Here is a 26,273-nt window from a genome sequence, read left to right as displayed (position 1 = left end):
GCACCCTACCATCCCTGGGGCCAAGGCAGCAGGCGGAGGCCCCACAAGGAGCGGAGGCCCCCCTACCCTCTTGCCGGCAAGCAGAAGGAGGGGATCCAAGAGACAGGGGGGAATGGAAACAGGTCCCTGCCCGGGGAGGCAGGCGAATCCCCTCCCGGCCTCCCTCCCCTTCCCAGCTACCCCTACACAACAGATACGGGGCTCTGGAAGTTGAGGGCCAGGCAAGCCGGGAGGGAGGTGAAGGCAAAGGTCCAGCCAGGGGGCTGCCGAGTGTCAGTCAGTCAACCCCACGGATTACGACTGCCCCTGCTAAGAAAGAAAGGAGGGTAATTGTGGTGGGTGATTCCCTCCTGCGGGGAACTGAGGGCCCGATCTGCCGCCCGGACCCATCCCACAGGGAAGTCTGCTGCCTCCCTGGGGCCCGGGTTAGGGACATTACTAGGAAACTCCCCGACCTCGTGAGGCCCTCCGATTATTACCCGTTGCTGGTTATACAGGTGGGTAGTGATGAGATTGCAGAGAGAAGTCCTAAGGCAATGAAAAGGGACTTCAGGGCACTGGGGCGACTGGTCACAGGATCGGGAGCGCAGGTAGTGTTTACCTCAATCCCGTCAGTGGCAGCAATGAATGCTAAATGGAAGGGGAAAACTCACCTGATTAACAGGTGGCTCAGAGGCTGGTGCCATCGGTGGAATTTTGGGTTTTTTGATCATGGGGAGGTCTACACGGCACCGGGCCTGCTGGCGGCTGATGGAGATCGGCTGTCTCCAAGGGGGAAAAGGATCCTCGCCCATGAGTTGGCGGGACTCATTGAGAAGGCTTTAAACTAGTTTTGAAGGGGGAAGGGGATATACACGGGCCCGCTAATGAGGGGCCCAGGGGCAGCACATCAACGTTGGGGGCGAAATCGATAGCCCAGCTTAAGTGCATGTACACCAATGCACGTAGCATGGGCAACAAACAGGAGGAGCTGGAGGCCCTTCTGCAGCAGGATGGCTATGACATAGTCGCCATCACGGAAACGTGGTGGGACGACTCTCATGACTGGAGTGCTGCACTGGAGGGCTATCAGCTCTTCAGAAGGGATAGGCAGGGAAGGAGAGGCGGTGGGGTGGCTCTGTATGTTAGGGAGTGTTTCGACTGCATAGAGCTTGACAGTGGTGATGACAAGGTGGAATGCTTATGGGTAAGGATGAGGGGGAAGGCCGGAAAGGCGGATGTCCTGTTGGGAGTCTGCTATAGACCACCCAACCAGGATGTAGAGGTAGATGAGGCATTCTATAAACGGCTGGCAGAAGTCCCACAATCGCTAGCCCTTGTTCTTGTGGGGGACTTCAACTTGCCGGACATCTGCTGGAAATACCACACAGCAGAGAGGCAGCAGTCTTGGAAGTTCCTAGAGTATGTGGGGGATAACTTTCTGATGCAGCTGGTAAGCGAGCCTACCAGGGGAGGTGCCTCGCTTGACCTGCTGTTTACCAACAGAGAAGGGCTTGTGGGAAATGTCGAGGTCGGAGGCCGTCTCGGGCTTAGCGACCACGACATGATAAAGTTCTCAATTTTGAGTGATGCTAAGCGGAGGGGCAGCAAAACTATTACCATGTACTTCCGGAGGGCAGACTTTGGCCTCTTCAGGACCCTGGTTGGGAAAGTCCCTTGGGAGGCGGTCCTGAAGGGCAAAGGGGTCCAGGAAGGCTGGGCCCTCTTCAAGAAGGAAGTCTTAAGGGCGCAGGAGCGGGCTGTCCCCGTGTGTCGTAAGACCAACCGGCGGGGAAATCGACCGGCCTGGCTGACTAGGGAGCTTTTGCGGGGACTCAGGGAAAAAAGGAGAGTCTACCACCTTTGGAAGAAGGGGCAGGCAACTCAGGAGGAGTACAGTGATCTTGTTAGGTCATGCAGGGAGGAAATTAGAAAAGCAAAAGCCCAGCTAGAACTCAATCTGGCTAGTGCTGTAAAAGACAATAAAAAATGCTTTTATAAGTACATCAGCAATAAAAGGAGAGCCAAGGAGGATCTCCATCCTTTGCTGGATGTGGGGGGGAACATTGTCACCGAGGACAAGGAAAAGGCTGAGGTACTTAACGCCTTCTTTGCCTCTGTGTTCAACAGCCAGACCGGTCATCCCCAGGGTACTCAGGCCCCTGAGCTAGAGGATAGGGATGGGGACCAGAATGGAGCCCACATAGTCCAGGCGGAAGCAGTTAATGACCTGCTATGCCACCTGGATGCTCACAAGTCTATGGGGCCGGATGGGATCCACCCGAGAGTACTGAGGGAGCTGGCAGAGGAGCTCGCCAAGCCACTCTCCATCATCTATCAGCAGTCCTGGTTAACAGGGGAGGTCCCTGATGACTGGAGGCTTGCCAATGTGACGCCCATCTACAAGAAGGGCCGGAAGGAGGACCCGGGGAACTACAGGCCTGTCAGCCTGACCTCGGTGCCGGGAAAGATTATGGAGAGGTTCATATTGAGCGAACTCCACAGGCAAGTACAGGTCAACCAGGGGATCAGACCCAGCCAGCATGGGTTCACGAAAGGCAGGTCCTGCTTGACCAACCTGATCTCCTTCTATGACCTGGTGACCCGCCTGGTAGATGATGGAAAGGCTGTGGCTGTCATCTACCTGGACTTTAGCAAAGCTTTTGACACCGTCTCGCATAATATCCTCCTCGGGAAGCTGGCAGCTCACGGCTTGGACAGGCATACTCTTCGCTGGGTAAAGAACTGGTTGGGTGGCCGAGCCCAGAGAGTAGTGGTAAATGGTGTTAAGTCCAGTTGGCAGCCGGTCACGAGCGGTGTTCCCCAGGGCTCTGTTTTAGGGCCAGCCTTGTTCAATATCTTTATCAATGATCTGGATGAGGGGATCGAGTGTGCCCTCAGTAAGTTTGCAGACGACACCAAATTGGGTGGGAGTGTTGATCTGCTCGAGGGGAGGATGGCCCTGCAGAGGGACCTGGACAGGCTGGATTGATGGGCCGTGGCCAACTGTATGAGGTTCAACAAGGCCAAGTGCCGGGCCCTGCACTTGGGTCACAACAACCCCATGCAACGCTACAGGCTTGGGGAGGAGTGGCTGGAAAGCTGCCTGGCCGAAAAGGATCTGGGGGTGTTGGTAGATAGCTGGCTGAACATGAGCCAGCAGTGTGCCCAGGTGGCCAAGAAGGCCAACAGCATCCTGGCTTGTATCAGGAATGCTGTGGCCAGCAGGAGCAGGGAGGTGATTGTCCCCCTGTACTCGGCACTGGTGAGGCCGCACCTGGAATACTGTGTCCAGTTTTGGGCCCCTCACTGCAAGAAAGACATTGAGGTGCTGGAGCATGTTCAGAGACGGGCAACAAGGCTGGTGAAGGGTCTGGAGAACAAGTCTTATGAGGAGCGGCTGAGGGAACTGGGGTTGTTTAGCCTGGAGAAGAGGAGGCTGAGGGGAGACCTCATCGCTCTCTACAACTACCTGAAAGGAGGTAGTAGTGAGGTGGGTGTTGGTCTCTTCTCCCAAGTAGGTAGCGATCGGACAAGAGGAAATGGGCTCAAGCTGCGCCAGGGGAGGTTTAGACTGGAAATTAGGAAAAATTTCTTTACGGAAAGGGTGGTCAAGCATTGGAACAGGCTGCCCAGAGAGGTGGTGGAGTCCCCATCCCTGGAAGTGTTCAAAAAATGGGTAGATGTGGCACTTCGGGATATGGTTTAGTCTAGTCTGCCCTTGATTGGTTTAGGTGGGCTTGGTAGTGTAGGTTAATGGTTGGACTGGATGATCTTAAAGGTCTTTTCCAACCTAGACGATTCTATGATTCTATTCTATGATTCTAAGATGAGATGCCTGTCAGCCCATTTCTCCAGTCTTTTGAGGTCCCTCTGAATGGCAGCACATACACTCTGATGTATCAGCTGCTTCTCTGAATTCTGTATCATCTGCAAACCTGCTGAGGTCGCACTCTACCCCACAGTCCAGATCATTAATGAAGATATAATAGTATTGGACCCAATATTGACCCTGGAGTACACCACTAATTGACTCATCACCAGCTGGATTTTGTGGCCACTGATCCCAACCCTTTGAGCAGGGCAGTTCAGCCAGCTTCCATTGCACCTGATTGCCCACTCATCTAGTCTGCACTTCATCAGTTTGTCTATGAGGATGTTATGGGATGCAGTCACAAAAGCCTTGCTAAAGTCAAGATAAACACTATCAGCTGTTCTCCCCTCATTCATGGAGCCAGTCATTTCATTGTAGAAGGCTATCAGGTTGGTCAGGCATGATTTTCTCTTCATAAATCCATGCTCATAACTCCCAATCACCTTCTTGTCCTTAATATGTTTGAAAATGGTTTCCAGGAAGATTTGCTCTGTCACTTTCCCAGGGACTGAGGTGAGGCTGACTGATCTGTAGTTTTCCAGATGCTCCTTCTTGCTCATCTGGAATCTAGGGGTGACATTCACATCCCCCAAACACCACAACCTTTCAAAGATAATTAATGGTGGTCTCGCAGTGACATTGGCTAGATTCCTCAACACTCATAGGCACATCCCATCAGGTCCCATGGACTTGTGTACATCCAATTCGTTTCAGTATTCTCTAACCTGATTCTCCTCTGTCAAAGGTACATCTTCCATGCTCCAGACTTTCCCACTGGTCTCAGGGGCTTGCAGTTTCTAGAAGCAAGTCTTACCAGTAAAGACTGAGATGAAGACGGCATTAAGTACTCTAGCCTTTTCCATATACTTTGTCACCAGGACCCCTGCCCCATTCAGCAGCAGTCCCATGCTTTCCCTTGTCTTCCTTCTGCTGCTGCTATGTTTGTAGAAGGCTGTCTTGTTGCTATTCACCTCCCTCACTTGATTCAACTCTAGATGGGCTTTGGCTTTCCTAACCTTGTCTTTATACACTCAGATAGTGTCTCTGCATTCCTTCTGGGTGATGTGACCCTGCTTCTACCTCATGTATGTTTCTTTATTATGTTTTACTTCTGTCAGGAGCTCCTTGTTTACTTTTACAAGCCTCCTACCACCTAGGCTTTACTTTCTGCACATAAGGAAGGACTGTTCCTGAGCTTGGAGGAGGTGATCCTTAAAAAAACCTCAGCTCTCTTGGGCACCACTTCTTTTTAGAACCATCTCCCATGGGATTCTTTCAGGCCAGTCCATGAGCAGGCAAAGGTCTGCTCTCCTGAACTCCAGGGTTGTGATCCTGCTATTTGCTTTGTTCCCTCCTCTCAGGACCTGAACTCCACCGTCTAATGGTCATTGTATTTAGGCTGTGCAGCCTTAAGTGTTCCAGGAGTAGTTGAATCTGAAGTTAAATTTTACCTTTTGTAAATTGCTCAAGACTTAGAACTATTTGATTTTATATCAAATATATGCACTCTGTGGATAACATTCTTTTGGAAGTCTTTAAGGCTCTGTTTAAAGAAGGCTTTCTAATGTTTCTGTCTTTATCTTACCTCATTTGGTTTCTATTCCCTAAGCATGGAAGTGCAGTAAATGCCATACTGATGTCCACCTCTAACAGACTACCCACTGTCTACTTTAAAGGTGACTTCTTGTAAGGAAAAAGGCTTTTCTCCTGATCATTTAAAACAGGTTTTACTGTAACCTCCTTCTGAATTGCAAATATTTTGGTACTGCTACTTGCAATTAACATTTCCCAGGAAATGCTTTTTAAACCTTGGGAAAGACCAGGAAATACAATCTTAGACAAAAGGTTAATAGTTGCTTTTGTTTAAAGACTTTACCTTTTTACACATAGGTAACATGGAATTTAAGCTTCATGATCTCTGTAAGGGTAATGTATTGGTGTTGGTTTTTCAGAAGCTAAAAGGAAGAGGGAATGATGCAGTTTTAGGGGAAGATTATTTTCTATACATAGGAAAAACTCAGCCGATTAATGAAACAAAAAAGTATATTATTGTAAGGGCAAGCAAATGCTCCATATTCTGAGATTTGCCCTGTACCGCTAAAAAAAAAAAAAAAAAAAACCCACACTTTTTTGTTTTCAGAAAGGATTGCTTATTTGTCCTCATGAACACTCATATTGTTGATGCATGGATGGTTTCTCATTTGCCTTCACAGTATCTGAAAACTGTGCTCACCAGGGGAAGCCTATGAATTGCAAAGTCCCATTCAGTCTAATTTCTGGAGCAACTTTGAAGGAAAGGGAAAGAAGAAAGGGAATATACATGTTTTGACTACACAATGGTTGCTGATAAATCAGTTCTCTTCAAAGCATAGTTTGCACCTGTTTTTACACATTAAGAATAGGAATTATTAAGTAATAACTTTCCTCTTCCAGGAAAGGTGTTGATGCATATTTTTGAGAATTTAATGCAATGACTGTAAAGCTGTTCTCTTGAGCAACCCAACAACTCTGGATAAATGCAATTGCAAAGGGCTTTCTGAAATCATGGTTAGAGTTCCAGGACTGGAGCTCAGTCAAAATCTATTGTTTGGATTGTCAGGAAACTGATGTTGGAATCCCCAGCTAGGAGAAGTTTAAGGATTTCTGCACTGCAGGCATGGAATACCTTGGTCTTTGCTAGTTAACCTGACATTATTGCTCGTACGAGTAAGGTGAAGGTAAAATGAAATAATTTATTTTCTGAATCTAAGTGCAACAATCCAGTTACTGAAAGTATAAAAACAGGTGAGCAAAACTGAAAAGAAGCCCCTACAAACATTAATCCAGCGCTTAGAACACAGCTGAAGTTTTCTCTTGGCCTACAGCATCCTGTAAGAAGATATTAAGGCAGGTCTGTTAACAGTTGATTAGAGAGAAGGTGATGTTAGGGCACTGCTTGTACATTGATTCCCCTCTTGCATGTCTACCCATTTTATTTCACTTTTTTTTCCTCAATAGCTGTTTTTTATTATAGAGAGGGAGTGGCTCTTAAATACTTTTAAATTTTGAACAGTTTGGCTAAAACAGATTCATTGTTTGCTTCTGGCATTTTAATGGCAGTCTGTGTGAACCAAGGCTTTCGGCATTATTTCTTTTTTTTCTTGCTATTCTTCTGAAATCCAAGTTAATTTTTTTCATATTATTTTCCAAGCTAATTTTGTCCTGTGGTAGAGACTGACAAATATAAAATTTAAACAGTGTTTTGCTTCTGTTTTGGTTTTGGGAAAGAGGCCAGTAGCTCAGAATTTCATATTTACTATTAAAGGCTTTGCCTGAGGGGGGGATATCCCAGCCAGTTCTAACAGTACAGAATTTTTCTATTTGTGAATTTTAGAGCTCATTTTTCTGGTACCCTCCACTGAGAGATGCAAGGAGAAAGGACATGAATGTTCAAAGCAGTAATAGCTTCTACACCTCTGCCAACTGTCTTCGGATGAAATGTACTAGTCAAAACACAGGAAATCTTTATGTAATGTTCCTATAGATAGAATAATCATACCAAAGTTTAATTTTGCATAATATATAACAAAAGATCTTGAATTCTCCAGTTAAACTTCTCTAAGTTTAAGCCAATTAAGAAGCTATCAGGATGCCTTAAAGAAAGGATTTAACTTGGATCTTAAATCTTGTATTTTTGGAATCTGGATTCCATTTAGAAAAAGAATATAAGTGCACTGATTAGCATTTTGAAGTACTACCTGAAACATATGTGTAGGCATTTTAAAATAAAATAAATCTCTGACAATTGCTTGGGATTACTTAAAATCCTTGTCCTGGTTTCAGCTGGGATAGAGTTAATTTTCATAGTGCTGTGTTTTGGATTTAGTATGAGAATAATGTTGATAACACCCTGATGTTTTAGTTGTTGCTAAGTACTGCTTATGCTAGTCAAGGACTTTTCAGCTTCCCATGCTCTGCCAGGTGCACAAGAAGCTGGGAGGGGGCACAGCCAGAATAGTTGATCCAAACTGACCAAAGGGCTATTGCATACCACATGACGTCATGCTCAGTATAGAAACTGGGGGGGGGTTGGCTGGGGGGCAGCGATCGCTGCTCAGGAACTGTCTGAGTATCCATCGGCGGGTGGTGAGCAATTGCATTGTGCATCCCTTGCTTTGTATATTATTATTATCATATTGTTACTATTATCATTACTATTTTACTTTCTTCCAATTATTAAACTGTTCTTATCTCAACCCCGGAGTGTTTCTCACTCTTACTCCTCCGATTCTCTCCCCCATCCCATCGGGGCAGGGGCAGTGAGCGAGCGAGCGGCTGCGTGGTGCTGAGTTGCTGGCTGGGGCTAAGCCACGACAGTCCTGTAATGTATTAAGCATCAATAAAGGAAGCACTACCCAGGTTTATCTGTGGAGATTCCATAACAATTGACCTACTTGCTAAGGGAAGTATCACAAATTTTTTTCAGCCCAGATAGCCTAAAAAATACTTCAGTCCCTTCTCAGTTCAGGTTTGGGGTATGGAAGGTCTTAAAAGCTAAAATATTCACGTCTGAAACCTTAAGTCTTTCAGTGCCAAGATACACAGTTCTTTACCACCTAAGAAAGACTGCAGTTAGATCCTTAATATTGATCACACACATACATAGTGCTCAGTCTCATTTTCTCCAGTCAATTTGTGTGTGTGCCGCGTCCAGGCCGTCGTGCTCGCTTTCTCCGCTATACGGGCGCCGGGGCTTGTCCTTCCGGCGCCCCCCCCCCCCCCCCCCCCCCCGCAGGATCTGCGGTCGGGTCCCCTGGCAGCCTGGGGCGGGTCGCGTGTGCGTGAAGGGAGGCGGGGGGGATGCCCCGCGCTGGTCTCGCCCTGGCAACGGCAGCCTGGCTGGCTCCTTGGGTAGCCGGAGGGAAGAGAAGCTTTTTTTCCCCTCCCCTCTTGCAGGGGAGTTCTCGCGGCCGAGCTCGGAGTCCCGTCTGCGCGGAGCGAGGGCGCCCACTCCCCCGTGAGCCCCAGTCGGCACGGGAAGAACGGCTGCCCGCCCAGAAACACGTCCAGGGAGCAGTCGAGTTCGCCGCTAGAGCGCCCGCATGCTAGGACGCTCTGGCAGGCGCCGCGCGCTCCTCTCTGTCGTCAGGCCCGCCTCTCCGGCTGTGTGTGGCACTGCCGCGAGCGAAGTGGTTGTGCAGGCTCCGCCATGATGAACAGCGGAGGGATCGGGGTGCCGCTCGGCTTCCCCTTGGGCCCCACGTCTGTCATCCAGATCACGAACCTGTCCTCGGCAGTGACCAGTGAGCAGATGCGGACTCTCTTCGGCTTCCTGGGAGATATTGAGGAGTTGCGCCTCTATCCCCCGGAGTAAGTAGGCCCTGTGCCGGCCTCCGGATCGATAGAGACTTGGGACGAGGAAGAGGCCTAGAGGGGTCGGGAGGATGGAGGGAAGGGAAGAGGCAGAAGGCTCTATGTGCCATCTTGAGTGTGGGCACCAGAAGTCTCCAGCACGGGGAGGGGGGATCACGTGGTCCCACCCCTTTGTACGGGGCAGGAGCGTTAGGGGAAAGGGGCTTCGCCCGGACCTAAGATGGCGGCCCTGGTCCGGAGGAGGAGAGCAGTCGCGGCATCTCTAGAGCGGCCTGTAGAAACACGGCGGGTTTTGTGTTTTCATGGTGGCGGCTGGGGCCGCGGCCACCCCATGGAGGCTGCCGGCACTGAGTCACAGCCTAAGGCCTGGTGAGAAGCGGGCTCCTGGGCTGCCTCGAAGCGCTTCCCCGGCGCAGGTCTCGTTTCCACTCTTTTCCTGAAAACCTCTTTTCTGTGGCCCACCTTTCTCTTCACTCGGACTTATCCTAAGTGGAGGGGAGTCGGGCGGGAGCGCCCCAGGCCCGACCCCCGCCTGGTTGGCTGCCAGGCTGCGCCGCCCGGGCGACGCATGCCGGCAGGACCAACTTTTTTTGTTCGAAGGGCTCTTTTCTCCTTCGAGAAAGGGCCGCTCGAACAGAAGCCAGCATAGCTGTTAACAGAGGAACGGTACTTGCCCTGTGCTCAGAAATGCCCCCGATAAGACGTTTGCAGTAAATGAAAGTTAATAATGGACATTATACGTTTCTCTAAATTGTAGCTGTCCTCGTTATGTCAGCTGCACGCGAGGGATCTGCTCAGATGGGAGATAATATTGTTATTTTGCAAACCTCGGTGTTAATTCCAAGCAGATGGTAGCCAGTAGAACAGGGGAGGAAAAGAAATATTTTTTCTTAACGCATCTGTTGTATTAGGAAGTGAATGACAGATGTGCCTTTTCAAACCATTTATCTTTTCTTTTTCCTTATGAAAATTAGATAGGAATAGCAGAAAGGGGCAGGGGGAGTCATCCACATCCATACTTAAATTTTAATACAAAGATGACAGAGGAATAAAATTCCAATTTTTAAAAACCTAAATAGCAAAAAAAAGTTGGTATTTGTCCATTTTTATCTGTTACTAGATTATACTTGGCTAGGTTTGAATGAGGACCATTCAGAAAAATTAAATGTGATTTTATATGTAATAGGCATCTATTCATGTAAAGATAAAACAGCCTTACCAAGTCTTAAACACCCTTTAATAGATTTATGGTGATTTCTGTACAGTTTTCTAGGTTTCTTATTTTGGACTTGTTTGACAATACACTTAATACATTTGTTTTCTCCTGACTTAATATATTTTTTTTGTTATACATGTTGCTCTTATTTTTCACTGTTATATAACAGGTTTTAAGGCAAATAGATATTTTCTTGACATTCATATGCAAATAATGTTTGTGCCTATATATAAAATTTTGCCAGTCTCTGTATATACATCAAATATTAAAATCCAGTGCCATAACAGGGTTTGACTTGGAAATGTCAAGGTTATAATGCAGTAAGCATCAGTTCTAAATGATTAATTTAGTTTTCAGAGATAGGATGTGGGATTGTGATTATTCATTTTACTCTTGGTTTTATTTACAATTTTTATGCATAACTTTTAGAAATAAGCATTTCCTTGCCAAATAGTTCTGGACATTTGACCTGACTTTCAAATTATTACCTTGGAAAAAAATTAAGTATTTAATCTAATGCACTTCTTGTGAAACAGTAAAAACATGCTTCCTATTGACTCTCTGAAAATATATTTTAATAATATTATGATAAGTTCAGAAAATACTGTTTCATTGACAAGTGCACGGGTAGCAAAGGTATCCCAAGCAAAAAGATGCTACAATAGATGTCTGCAATTTGTTAAAATTATTTTCTGCTCCTATTTTTTCCTTAGGTATTTAGCAATTTAAGGCTTAGATTTTTTTAAAAAATAAATTCTTTTTATTAATTCAATAAAAAAGGAAGTTTGCTTTTTATATTAGAGTCAACATCAGACAAAAATTAATGTCATCCCAGTCTTACCTTTAAAAACATTTCTGTAAGCAATCCAAACTTCGAATGTTTTCTAGAGCATGAATTTTGTTACCTTCATGGAACAGCGGGAAACTTACTTTTCAGTCCGGTTTCTAGCTGAAAAACATGATTCAGTAAATTGAATTAGTGAATTACAGGTCTCATAGCTATTGACTACTGAACAACAAATATTAATATGCTCTTTTAAATTTATTTCATGCTGAGGAATAAGAGGAAGGTGACATGGTAGCTTTCAGTCATTACAGAATATTTGTGTTACCTAAATTAAATAAAAGTTTTCACTGAGATTGGGAACCCATTTGCTAGCCTTTGTACAGAAGCACATAGTTAAAATAATAAAGCCAACAGTTCTTGTTTCAAGAATAATTGTCATGGTTTACCCCAGCCAGCAACTAAGCACCACGCAGCCGCTCGCTCACTCCCCCTACCCCCAATGCTTTCCCACAAGACGACAGGACCCATCAGTGAACAGGGCATACTGCTTCTCATTTTCTGGCAGTTTATTATACAGTGGGGCCTCCTCAGCACGTGTCACCTCCTCCTCTGGTGATATTCCAAAACTTTTGCCTTCTGGCCAGTCCATGATCACTTCCAAGATTCCTGGGCGACTGGGGTTTCCTATTCGAGCCCGTTGTGTGATCAGTGCAACCCACTTACTCCATGTAGCATCAGTTGCATGATGTGTAGAGGGCACCCTCCCTTTGAACATCCAGCCCAACACCGGCAGTCGGGGTGCCAGCAGGAGCTGTGCTTCAGTACCAACCACTTCTGAAGCAGCTCGAACCCCTTCATATGCTGCCAGTATCTCTTTCTCAGTTGGAGTAGAGCGGGCTTCGGATCCTCTATATCCCCGACTCCAAAACCCTAGGGGTCGACCTTGAGTCTCCCCTGGTGCTTTCTGCCAGAGGCTCCAGGTAGGGCCATTCTCCCCGGCTGCGGTGTAGAGCACATTTTTAACATCCTGCCCTGCCTGGACTGGCCCAAGGGCTACTGCATGAACTATCTCCCGTTTAATTTGTTCAAAGGCTTGTTGTTGCTCAGGGCCCCATTTGAAATCGTTCTTCTTCCGGGTCACTTGATAGAGAGGGCTTACGATCTGGCTGTAATTTGGAATATGCATTCTCCAAAAACCCACAACGCCTAGGAAGGCTTGTGTTTCCTTTTTGCTAGTTGGTGGGGACATGGCTGTTATTTTGTTGATCACATCCATTGGGATCTGACGACGTCCATCTTGCCATTTTATTCCTAAAAACTGGATCTCCTGTGCAGGCCCCTTGACCTTACTCTGTTTTATGGCAAAACCAGCCTTCAGAAGGATTTGGACTATTTTCTTTCCCTTCTCAAAAACTTCTTCTGCTGTATTGCCCCACACAGTGATGGCATCAATGTACTGCAGATGTTCTGGAGCTTCACCCTGTTCCAGTGCCGTCTGGATCAGTCCATGGCAAATGGTGGGGCTGTGCTTCCACCCCTGGGGCAGTCGGTTCCAGGTGTACTGAACACCCCTCCAGGTAAAAGCAAACTGGGGTCTGCACTCTGCTGCCAAAGGGATGGAGAAAAATGCATTAGCGATATCACTTGTGGCATACCACTTGGCTGCCTTTGACTCCAGTTCATATTGAAGTTCTAGCATGTCTGGCACGGCAGCACTCAGTGGCGGTGTAACTTCGTTCAGGCCACGATAGTCCACTGTCAGTCTCCACTCCCCATTAGACTTTCGCACTGGCCATATGGGACTGTTAAAGGGTGAGCGAGTCTTGCTGATTGCTCCCTGGCTCTCCAGGTGACAAATCAGGTTATGGATGGGAATCAGGGAGTCTCGGTTGGTGCAATATTGCTGCTGGTGCACAGTTGTGGTAGCGATCGGCCCCTGTTCTTCCACCCTCAGCAACCCTACAATCGAAGGGTCCTCTGAGAGACCGGGCAAGGTGGACAGCTGTTTAATTTCCTCCGTCTCCAAGGCAGCTATCCCAAAAGCCCACCGGTACCCTTTTGGGTCCTTGAAATACCCTCTCCTAATGTAATCTATGCCAAGGATGCACGGAGTGTCTGGGCCAGTCACAATGGGGTGCTTCTGCCACTCATTCCCAGTTAGGCTCACTTCAGCCTCCAGTACAGTGAGCTGTTGGGATTCCCCTGTCACTGCAGAAATACAGATTGGTTTTGCCCCACTACAACTTGATAGCATCACGGTGCACTGTGAATCGGTGTCCACTGGAGCCTTCTACTCCTGTGGGTCTGATGTACCAGGCCATGGAATCCACACAGTCCAGTAAACCCGGTTGTCCCTTTCCTCCACCTGGCTGGAGGCAGGGCCCCTCTAACACTGGTCATAGTATTCGCTGTTCACTTCCTGTAAATGTGAATCAAAAGCCCCTTGATTAAGTTCGGAAGTGAAATTAGCCCTCTTCCTCTGTCTGGGGAACTGCTCACTGGAAACTGGAGCTGCAATTTTCCTGGGAGAACCGCCTTTTCTAATAGTTTTTCCTTGCAACTCACGCACCCGTGCTTCTAGGGTTGAGGTGGGTTTTCCATCCCACTTCCTCATGTCCTCTCCATGGTCACACAGCAAAACCACAGGGTGCCCCGTGGTGTGTATCCTCTATATCCTGTCTCTTGAGCATTAGGACGTTGACTCCTAATGGCTGAAATACTGGTCCGTGCAGGTGGGGAGTAGGACAGATCCTCTCTGAGTTGCTGGAACTCTCGGGACAGTTTTTCCACAGCCAAGACACAGGCCTGTAGGGAGGAAGAGATGCTTTCTTCGTATTCCTGGAGTCGGCCAGCCACTTCATCCACCGTTGGTGCCTCGTCATCTTTCCAGACCAGTATTGCCAACTATTTGGCATATGATGTTGTTGTGTTCTGTACCACCTTCCGCCACATGGATTGTGTGCACCTGACTTCATCTGGGTCTTTGGGTAACTGCTCATCATTCAGGTCATTGTAAATCACCTCCAGCACGCCTAATTCCCTCAGGTACTGGACACCCTTCTCTACGGTGGTCCATTTGCATGGGTAGTATATAACATCCTCCTTGAAGGGATACCTTTCCTTCACGTTTGACAGAAGTCACCTCCAGAGGCTGAGGGTTTGTGCCCCTTTTGCAATTGCTTTGTCAATGCCCCCTTCCCTAGAAAGGGATCCCAGCTGCTTGGCTTCCTTACCCACTAAATCCAGGCTACTGGCCCCGTTATCCCAGCATCGGAGCAGCCAGGCGATGATGTGCTCGCCTGGATGACGACTGAAATCTTTTCGCATATCTCGCAGCTCACTCAGGGATAGGGATCGGGTGGTCACCATCTCATTTATGGGTTCTTCCTCCTCTGGTTCTCGTGATGGCCCTGGTTCATCTTCATCCCTTACTAAATGAGCTGATTTTCTTGTGTATTTTTTCTTCTGTATAGGGGCAACTGATACCGGTGTGGGTTGGTTCTCTGGTTTAGCCATGGTGTCTGTTACTGGGGTTGGAGTAGTCGCAGTGCCTGTGGTGGGGGTTGGAGTGGCCACAGTGCCTGTTGTTTTGTCATCAGATCCAGAGACCTTCTCTTTTTTTTGAGGATACTGAATAGTGTTGAACAGGGCTCGATAGGCATGGGCCAGTCCCCAGCATGTTGTCATGATTTGTGTCTCTCTGGAGTTGCCAGGGTGACAACATACTTTTTCCAAATACTTTACTAATTCTTCAGGATTCTGCACTTGTTCAGGGGTGAAGTTCCAAAACACTGGAGGTCCCCACTGCCCTAGGTACTTGCCCATACTATCCCACACACCCTGCCACTCCTAACTCTCCAGCCTTGGGGCAGATCTCTGGATGATATTCTTAAATTGCTTACTAACCTTCATTAAAACCAAAACAATATTCCCAAGAAATAGCAATAGATGTATCTTAACTACCCAAGGATGGTCAAGATACTGAAAAGTTACTGTAATGAAGAAGGAAACATCACAGAAGGTAGCGAAGGTACTATTCTGTATTTCCGCCACAAAAAACCTCTCAGAAGAAGAGGTATAATTGCTAATACTCTCCATAAGGTGATACCTGAAGTACAGTAATGGCTTCAGTACAAACCCCAGATACCAAATAGTGCTCAAGGTCAGTGTTTTAATAACAAATCTCCCAGGCAAAACATCACTGCAGAGCACAGCAAACTGCAAAAACCAACACCAATCTTTAACATGTATAGCAAAAAAAGGAGCATGGTGCAGATCAGATGAACTAATATCATGACCGGCAACTGTTAACGGATTCCTTAACACACTCTGGTCAATCTGTTGTTATCTCAAACTCCTCGAGCCCCATGTTGGGCGCCAAAAAGGACTGTCGTGGTTTAGCCCCAGCCAGCAACTAAGCACCACGCAGCCGCTCGCTCCCTCCCCCTGCCCTGGTGGGATGGGGGAGAGAATCGGAGGAGTAAGAGTGAGAAACACTCCTGGGTTGAGATAAGAACAGTTTAATAATTGAAATAAAGTAAAATAGTAATGATAATAGTAACAATATAATAATGATAATAATAATAATATACAAAGCAAGTGATGCACAATGCAATTGCTCACCACACGCCGACCGATACCCAGACAGTTCCCGAGCAGCGATCGCTGCTCCCTGGCCACCCCCCCCCAGTTTATATACTGAGCATGACATCATATGGTATGGAATAGCCCTTGGGGCAGTTTGGATCAACTGTCCTGGCTGTGCCCCCTCCCAGTTTCTTGTGCACCTGGCAGAGCATGGGAAGCTGAAAAGTCCTTGACTAGCATGAGCAGTACTTAGCAACAACTAAACCATTAGTGTGTTATCAGCATTCTTCTTCCACTAAATCCAAAACACAGCACTATGCCTGCTACTAGGAAGAAAATTAACTGTATCCCAGCCGAAACTAGGACAATAATATATAGTGTAATATTAAAAGAGTATTATCTTAACTATTTTATAGATAAAGCAATGTGGTGAAATAAAGTTACATGTTGCATTGTGTAGAATTGTAACCTGTCTTCTCTCTAATTCTTTATTGCAAATATTCATCATACACACAAAATATTTTTACTTAGTCAAGCATGAGTTTGCAGAGCAGAGTGAAGTTGTCTTCTCTTGTGTATGCATCATCTCATGTATTAAAAAAAAAAGGGCATTCACGTTAAGAGATTTACCATAATATTTGTAATCCCATTGCCTTTGCTGGGCATGTTTATTTCTAATGGATATGAGCTTCTAGTTCTGTTGATGTTCAACAGTAAGCAAAATATATATACATATGTATGTATATGTACATGCATGCGCATGCTTTATAAAGCATATAAACTACCCTTTTTCTAATCCAGCATTATGGTCTTCCCAAATAAATGTTTAAATTAGCCTTCACCTCTTTCAAGTCAGTCATGTTTGTCAGCCTTCTACTTTTTCCCTTAATCTGCTGAAGTCTAGTCCATAAAAACTGATTGTATTTAATACTCAATTTTTTTTAATAACAAAGCTACTTTTTTTTTTTTCTATAGGAAATAAATCTCATTCTGGTATCTGTGAATTAACTTGGTCAAGGACATGGACCATTTTGGAGCATTGTTCTTCATAATTTAATTTCTTTTTGAAATATTTTTCCCCATTCTTGGAAGATGCAGCATTACATGTTACCTTTGGATTTTTTTTTTCTTCCTAATCCTTTTATATTTTGCTCTGTCAGAGCAATCCAAGAGGTTTGTAGAAGTGGTGAATTTGATCAGGTGATCATTTCAACCTTATAGGAAATTCCTTTGATAACACTGTTCCACTATAATTCATTGTGCAGCACCCTACTGCTGACTGGAATGAAAAAAAAAAAGAGAAGGTTTATGACTTACTGGGGAGTGAGGATGATGTATCTGGCACCTATAGGCTCTTCAATGATTATAGAACAAAGTATAAGGCTGTATAGGGCTGTGCTATGGTTGTCTGAACTAGCATTATAAGAGAGAAGAGTTCCTTTTCATCAGTTTTCTGCATTTCTCCAGTCTCCTGTCATTAACATGTCCCTTGGTTTTATAGGGTTCACCAGAGAATTTCTTTTAAAAAAAACCTAACAGGAAGTCTCAATTGTTGAATATAATTACTTACAGATTACATTAAATAGAAAGCATGTTATTGTTAGATTAGTTCACTTAAAGTTCTTGTAAGCATGCAAAATGTGGAGGGGAAGAGAGAGAAACCACCCCTGTTTTTTAATGCATTAAATAAAATGCAGATTCTTTAAGATGACTCTTCAGTATTCCTAGTGAGCTTCCTGAACCCGGTGACTTTTCCCAGCAATTAATATCTTAAGACTGTGGTTTTAAAGTAGCAGTTTCTTTTAGGGTCCTTTATTTTGTATACTAAATTGATTGGGAGGACTTTTATGAATGTTGAGTTAAATCGCACTATGCTCTTTGGTAGTTTATCACTTCATGTTTTATCTTCGTACATCAAAGCCCTTCAGTTTCTTCAGTCACTGCTAATCAGACATTCCTTTTAAGAAGGATGGATTCAATACCTGTCATGTTCCTGAAAGCCTAGTTCTCTATGAGGAAGTGTCTATCTCGTGTATTAGAGGCTTTCACACTTTATGCAGATGGCAGTAAATGCTACTTTATTATTATTGTTATTTTCCAAAGAGGCCTGTGTGAACTGTGAGTAGTCCATTTTCAGATTCAACGTTGAGGGCATTGGAAGCTCTTGGCACTGAAGAAGTTGTTTCCATATGGTCATCATCCTGATTTTAGCTACTTGTCAGTGAGGCTTCATTGGCACTGAAAGCAATATTTCTTTTTATTGAAAACCCATTAACATGAATCATCTTTCAGTGGGTCAGAGATGCTTGTTACTGGTGGCTGTTTGTATTTACCTATTTTCTTAAAAGAAAATTTTAAATTTGACTTGATTGTACAACTATATACTGTTCTGCTGTCTGGAAGGCTTTCCATTGAAACTTTAATCTAAAAATTGAAAGCACCTATTTGATGAATAACATCAATAAACAAGTATAAGTTATGTGGAGGTGGGAAAAGAGGTGGTATCTTTTTTTTATCCACTCATTTTACTCTTAAGTAATTTGTATTTGATTATCAAATCTTAAAGAGACTAGCTGAGTTTATGTTTTATCATGCTGCAACTGTCTGCTGTATTGGTTTAAAATTGGTATCAAAAACTTGCCCAAGAAACTTTGACTTCGTGAGATTTTTAACCCTTTCCTTGTAAAACTTGTCTCTTAAACACTGCTGTAGGTGGCTTTCAGTGCTCAAAGACCCCATTTATTCCATTTCATTACTATTGCCAAACATTTTGGTCACCTCTTCTTCCCTCTCCCATAAACAGAGCTTTAGCCTTGAGAAGAAGGCTATTCAGAGAGTTTGTGGGTTTTTTTGGTGTGGGTTTTTTTTTTTTTTTTTTTTACCAACTGCTCAGAAATGAAAGTAAGGGATTGTAAAATCCTTTCAGAAAATAGGATTTCTATGTTGTTTGGTTTTTTTACTTGTACATATAGTATTTTCCCTTTTGCTTACATCTTGAGGAAAATGACTGAATTGCAGGTTTCTAATTTTACCAAATGAGATCTGTTTTCTTCCTGAAACTAAAGACTTAAATATAGTAAAGAAAAGTTAAAGGTGTATATGAAAATGACTTGGAAAAATTATGGTTAGATAGGGTGAAACAGTCAACAAGACCAGAAAATAATATTACAGTCATAGCCTGTGTAAGAGATTTAGTTTATGTACTAAGAGTTGTTACTACGTTGGGGCCTCGGTGTGGATTTGCCACTTCTGTGTAGAAGAGGGTGGGTTTAGTGGGGCTTTGCTGTCAGCTTCAGTGATATTTTTGTCATCAAAGTCTGAGGAAAAACTCCTGAAGTTTTGAATATCTGTGTATGGTCCTGATTTGGCTAGAGATCTGAATTACCATGTTGAGAATGGAGAATTGCTGTCATTGTTTAACAAGTGCTCCTCAGTTTGCCATTTGCAAAACTTTCAGTGCTTATTGAATTTTCTCAAGTGGGAATACAGAGGCCATTAAGGAGGTAGGAGGGAGGCATCCTGCAAGCCGGTGTGTGCAAAAGATCTCTGAGAAACCACACTTGCGTGGTGATGCCAGGAGCATGAGAGGGTATGCTGTGTTCCCTGCTTTGCAGATTGTTCTCTGAAACTTTTGTCTCTTCACTGTGTGTGGGGTTTTTTGTTTGGTTGGTTTTGTGTTTGTTGTGGGCTTTTTTTTATCAGCCTAAAGTTACTTAAACTTACAAAATGTGTTGTCCAAGAAAGTATTAATTTGGTACCTTTCTATTGGCTGTTTAAATAGACTTTTGTGCGAAGATGAAGTATGGCTTCTTTTTCTCACAGTTCTGAACAAGACCGAGACCAGTCTTTATAGATCGCTTTCAGATTGCAGTACAGTTGAAATCTGAAGCTGGTTTGTAGGGTGCGACAGGTCTTTTGCCTTGGGTATGTACTCCAGTATGCCAACTACTCATACAGCTTAGAATTGTTTTTCGGCACACCAGGAGACCAGTGACGTCTGTAATGAGATTCTTAGTCCCAGTCATGCTTTTGCATTATGCTTGTCACCCAGTTGAAGTCTGTGTTTCAGAGGAGCCTTCAAAATTACATTTGTAGTGATAAGCTTTCAAATGTGGCTGTAAGAGGATTTTTGAACAGTTAAATATTGAAAAGCTTTATTGAGCAACAATTGAATTTTTGCAGAATGAACTGTTTGAAAGCAGGGAGGCACAAACTGTCTGCATTAGGTGTTGAAAGCTCTGCTATAATACTGTTTGCTTCCGGATGTTCTGGAGTGGTCTTGGAGGCTAGTACAGGCGAGTGTTTCTTAGACATTGTTATATCCTGCAGTGACTGCAGTATAGATAAGGCCTTTGAGATAAAACACACAGAGCCTTATTTAAATGTGATCTGCACAATTATTCCAGAACATCTTATTTTGATAGGGTATTAATTTCTGTTGTCTCCTCCACCATCACCCTGAGAAAATTTGGACCCTTTTATTTGATTTTTCACTGTAGCTTTCTAAATAGGTCATTCTTATGTTTTTGGTTGGTGGTTGTTCTGTTGGGAGATGGATGTTACTGTCTCCCTACAAAGGAAAACAAAAAAGGCAGAAACATCTGAATACTATTCAGATCTTTATTTCCTTTTTGAGTTTTCTTACTTTCCTAAAGGAACTGGATTATAGTAACCTTAAATCAGAGATGTAGGACTTGCTTTTTTGCATCAGTGCTTTGTAACCCTAGGAAGAAGACTATGACTCTACTTCAATTCAGCCTCAGAAAAGGTTGGCAGAAAAAATGGAACAAAAGGAATTAAAACAGAATAGGACTTTCCTGTTTTAAGGAAGACTTCTTATGAAGCCTACTGGGGAAGTTTAGGAGGCCCGCTTTGTAAAAGGAGGCCAATCACGACTCAATCACTGTGAAACCTTTTAGAATTTTAGATCTTTTGGATCTTAATCATCTCCCTCGATGTAGATGCAGCATTGATGTGTTTTCATCAGAGGTGGTCTCCTTATAAGAGAATTTCCCCTCTTCATCACTTCTCCAGTGAATTGCATGATTAGCTTAACCTTCAGAAAACACTTTGTACCAAGACTTCTTTTTAGACCCTTGTTGCAGCAGTGTTAATATTTTTTAACATATTTTCCAGATAGCTTTTGTGTTTGAAATCCAGGAAATACGGGGGGGAAAATATTATTAAAAATACACTTGTCATAGCTGACTCTATAGATGTTGAAATTTATAAGGATTATTTATGGAGCCTGGAACTGCTTGGAACAGCATTATTGAGTTAGCAATGAAAACAAAAAAGGAAAAAGCCAAGAGATGTTAGAAGTCTGGACCACAGAATCTTCAGTGGAGGCTTCAGCCATTTGGGTTGTAACACTGGCATGTGTATTTAAAAACAAACCAACCCCAAACAACAACAAAAAACCCAAAACACCCTCCCCCCCAACCCCAGGCACACAGACCCCTTTCACCCCCCTACCCTCCAAACCAAACAAAAAAAAACCCTCTGTGGCCATTAAAAAAATAAAAATCTTTGCAGTGAGCAAAGTCTGGCTCTTCAGAACATGTAAGATTACAAGTTGTATGCAAACATTTTTGCTGAGTACTGAGAAAGTCATAGTTCTTTGTCAGCTCTGATGGAAAGTGTTCTGAACCAAGACCTTACAGATGGCTCAAAAGCCATTTTATACATTTATTTCCTTCCTGAACATGAAAACTTGAAACTGTGAAAACATTGTCCACTACAGACAAACTAAATGGACAGAAGAAATGTAGTCATCTTGCAATGTTTTTCTAAATTGTATAAGGTTGACTTTCATATTTATGTTTCTTCCATTCCCTGTTTGTTTTTGCTTCCTCAATGTCTCTGTTTTTATAGAATTTTCCATCATAAATGTTTCTGATTGCCATTCTGAAGTTGGCTGGCTCTCTAGATATTTTACCTAGATGTTACCTTTCTGGTAACCAAAAATGTACCAATCTGCCTGCCTCAGCCTAGGTTCTTGGTTCAATTAATATGATGAAATAATGTGTCTAAAACTTCTGAGTTTGTATTTAAATACTAAAGCCTAATTAATTCCATACAGCAACTTTGGGAGTACCTGCTTGGAATTTGAGGGACTACAAGATGGATTGGGCTAAACTTGAACTGCTTCTGGTACTTCCAGAAAGTTGACAAGTGTTTCTGTTTCAGTTGAGGGAGGGTCAGGATTAAACAGTTCATACAGTGTATTTTCCATTATTTACTACTTTGCTAGAAGACAGATTTTTTTTTTTTCAAATGGAACTTGCTGATGTTCCAGCAATATCCTATTGTATTCTGTCTTTGAAGGCTTCACCTGTACTTACTTCATATGAAGAAATAAACTGCTTGTATAAAGAGTATAAACCTTGACTAGGGAATACATTTTTAAAGCAAACATCTTTGTTTTTGATCAAGATTACAAAGTTTACGTATAGTGCTTTCAGATGTCTCTGTTGGTGTACTTTTTAATGGAAAAGCAAATTACCCAACATACATATTTTTAATTTTCTTCCTTATTCTAGCCTAATAGTGAATTCCTCCTACCTCCTCCAGTGTTATCCTGTACTACACTATGCCAAACTAAGGCAGATGATAAAAAGGATTTTTGTTATGTTAGCAAACTAAGACCTAACTTTTGAAAGAACTCTCAAGAACTGCTTTTATCTTAATATGAATTAACGAAACTTCTTTTGTGAAGGCCTAAGAAAGAGTATCGGTTAATATGGGCCAATATCTGAAGGACCCACTGAAAAATGACTGGGCTTATTGTTTGACTTTCTTAAACAAGGATTATTTGAAGGATAAAAGATAAACTATAAATTATTTACTTGACACATTTGTTGATTAAATGTGCTACTTAAAATAGTAATTTGGAATGTACTGGTGAATGTTGTTTAGCAAGATTTGTAAAGAAAATCAGCCTTATTAATTTGGGATTTTGGCTTCTGTAAGTTTCCGTTAAAAAGGAGGAGGGGCTATGCTATGCTTTTTTTAGTGACATAGTAAGTAGGCAAATTAGTAAATTTCTATACTCTTGTCTTTTGGGTAACTTTTCCAGGAAGTCTAAAACTTTTTTTTTTAATTAAGAAATAATAGTTGAAAATACATGCATACAATTATTTAATATGGCTAATTGGTTTTTTTCCTTTTATCTTGCAGCAACGCACCTCTTGCTTTTTCCTCCAAAGTATGTTATATTAAGTTTCGTGAAGCATCAAGTGTTGGTGTGGCCCAGCATCTAACTAACACGGTTTTTATTGACAGAGCTTTGATAGTTGTGCCATGTGCAGAAGGTTGGTATTTTAGTCATTCTTCTGTAATGTTGGTCTTTGTCCTGTCTGCTAATTGTTTTAAGCTTTCTATGTAAGGAGGTGGTGCTCTGTTGTTATTTTATTTTATTGCTTTTTAAAAAAAAGTCTTGAAACAAAATTAAAAATTGAATGAAGAAACCCAATTATATAGATTTAATTGAAATTCAGCATTAGAAAACATTAGTTGATTTAAATTAGGATAATTCAATTTTCCATGGTTATTACATATTTTGGGGGAAAAGAAGGTAAAATAATTCCCTTCAATATGGTTTGTGTTGGCAAGCTTATTCCTACACAAAGTTTTCACTGAGGTCAATGGAGCACTGAAAAGATTAAGCAATTTCCTGGCACCGATAACATTGCAGTTTGGATCTTAATGTATTGCCCTTAGTGTGGTGGTTTTTGGTGTGGGTTTTTTTTGTGGGTGTTTTTTTTTTTTTAGATACTAATTATTTTTCCATTTTTTTTTTGACTGAATCCCTATTTTGTCTTGTAGACACGTGATATATGCATTTGACCATTTTAGATTCATCTAATCTAAAATATTTTTCATTTGTGGTGATAATTACTGTTTGAATATAAATGTTTACCTGCTAGTTTAATGAAAAAAAAAATCAGTTTTCCTTTCTTGTTCCTGTGGAAAATATTACTTTGTGTGCAATAAAAAGGCTTTCTTATGCATACTGGTACTCCTTTTTGATTTTAGATATCTCTTTAAAAATGCAATCAGCTGTACAGAATGCTTCTAGTGTAAAATATTTTTATAACTCTTGATAAAATAAAATGCTTGGTGAATACTAAATTTACAAGTGTTCCTTTAACTATCTCTGAGGTCATGCTTTTACAGATGTGTTGAATACAAGGTAGTTCTTATTGTTAGTATACTATCCCAGATCTGAATACAGTTCTATGAAGCATGGCTCTACTGTAGGCAGATCACTGGGGTTAGGCAGAGCCCCATTGACTTCATTGGGATCATTGTGGGAATTGAGCATCTGCCCATTTGGATCTGGACTGTTTGCCCCTTTGGAGTGGAAACATTCCAGCTGGTGGAGCGAAGCTAACTTCACTTTGAACATGGTAGCTGTTTTGCCATGAACAACGATATGATTTAGAATGATTGATCCATAAACTGCAGCAAGTCCAGAAATATCTCCTATTAACAGGACTTTTCTAACTGCAAGAGTCAGGTTTTGGTTCAAAAAATACTGTTGACTTCTTGGAGTTTGGTAACAGTGGTCCCAGAGTACCATTTTTTGGCATGTTGGCCACATCATGATTTGGATAGTATGAGATTAGTGCTGCTGTAATAATGGTCTGGGGTGTTCCTAGCAAACTCTGACAAGTCTCCAAAATTTCATAGACTCTAAAATGACCTACAATATGCTGTCTATTCTTGTAGCCTTGTTAATATGGGCATGTTAACAAGTCTTTGTGAAGCCTAGATTTTTAGTTGCTTTTATGCTTTGTTTTGGAGGCTTTTTGGCTTTATTTTTGGAACTTGTTCTTAAACCACAAAGAGGATATTGCTGTATCCATTTGAAGCTTTGTAGAGGCTTTGGGTAGGCAAAATGTATCAGACCAGAGTCCTTATTATTGAAAAATTTTCCTTAAATAATTGATTACAAATTCTTCAGGATCTTAGTTTTACGTTTCATTGAAAAGACCTTAACACTGGTTCAGTACTGCCAGAGAGGAAAGATTGCTGCCTAATGAATGAACAACACTTCCTGGTGTTTTTCTTGTGATGAGATCACTGCCTGACATGATATGGCAGCAGGCAGGTAAAGCTACATTTTCCTGTGTCTCTTGATAGTAGACATCAAGACTCCACTCTTGAGTGGAAGTAGAATAAAATCAAAGTTCTGAGAAATCTTGTTCCAATCCTGTTTGTAGCTGACTTATTAGGCATTTCTGAGAAAATGTGTTACAGAAAAATTGTCACTGTTCCAGATCATTCTGGACCCCACAGAGATTTATGCATAATTAGGTGAACAAGTGATTGGGTTGTAAAGTCAAATTTTTTTAAAGTCAGAATGCTGTTTCCATGTAACTTTCTAACAGAGTCACTAATTTTAATTTGTAAAGATGTGAATTCATATAGGTTTAACTTTCTGAGGAATTTATTCTGTGGAATAAGCATGGCTTTGGAGACCACAGTGCAACATTTTTGATTCACTATCTATCATTGTTAACGGAGTCAGTGGAGTGTATCACAGGCTTTAAAAGTAGCAATGGCTATATTCTACTGGAAGGTTAAATTTATATCCATGGCCAACAGTGTCAGTAATAAAATGTTTCATGCGCCAAATCAAACACAGAGGAGAGGTAAAACGGAACTCTGAAAACTTGGTTTTAAAAACCAGAATAAAATCTGAAATTTGGAGTGTATTTAAACAGTGGTAAATCAAGGGAGTATGAGGAGGGAATCACTACAAAATAAAAACAATGTTAATTTTGTGACATTTAACAAACAATTTAACAAAAACGTAATTGTAAATGTAGTAATATGACTTTGTTTTGTGTGTATCAGTAGGTTTTTCTTTAAATGTTATACTTTGAGAACGCAAAGGTTGAAAGATAAACAAAGATACCACCCTAATCATTCGAAATTTTATGTCCAAATTGTCTAGTAGATGGATTTTGACTATTAATTTGGTTTTGTATGTTTTCTCTGTGTGATATTTGTGCATTATTAGATGACTAGACTGGCCAAGGCAGACCTGTTACACTTGCCTGAGTTAGGCATTGTTTGCCATGCCACTAAACCTGCCGCCAAGTGAAACCTTCATGGGGGAAATGAGATCGAAGTCTGGCCTGCTGAAGATGGACGCCCTGTCTCTGTTTTTATTTTATTTTGCTTTCTTTCCTTTGTTTCTTTTATTTTTTCCCTTTTTTGTTTTGTTCTGTTAAATCTCTTTCCCTTGTACTTGTGAACTGGTAATTCAGTTCTGAAAAAATTATGTTTTGTAAAGGGTTCTCAATGTTTCATTTTGAAGTTGACCTGAAGCTGCTTGTGGATGGTATACACAAAATTTAGAATATGATTAACTAGGCTTTATGCTGTGAATTATGGATAAATTTGGTTTGGAATACATTTAAGCATCTAAATCCAACAGATGAGCACATTGTGTCAGACTGGAATAG

General features: G+C 42.6%; 1 protein-coding gene across 1 annotated transcript in view; it reads left to right on the top strand.

Annotated features, from left to right (window-relative positions):
* Positions 1-9,041: 9,041 nt before the first annotated feature.
* The window catches only part of LOC142596492 (uncharacterized), a 63,536-nt gene continuing 46,304 nt past the window's right edge, over positions 9,042-26,273 (top strand). Inside the window, exons 1-2 of the mRNA XM_075725616.1 lie at positions 9,042-9,202; positions 22,975-23,108. Coding sequence (XP_075581731.1) covers positions 9,042-9,202; positions 22,975-23,108 — 295 coding nt within the window. The remainder of the gene's footprint in view (positions 9,203-22,974; positions 23,109-26,273) is intronic.

Source organism: Pelecanus crispus, chromosome W, assembly GCF_030463565.1.
Source record: "Pelecanus crispus isolate bPelCri1 chromosome W, bPelCri1.pri, whole genome shotgun sequence".
NCBI lineage: Eukaryota > Metazoa > Chordata > Aves > Pelecaniformes > Pelecanidae > Pelecanus > Pelecanus crispus.
The sequence above is the reverse complement of the archived record's forward strand: the minus strand, read 5'-3'. Positions and strand labels throughout refer to the sequence as shown.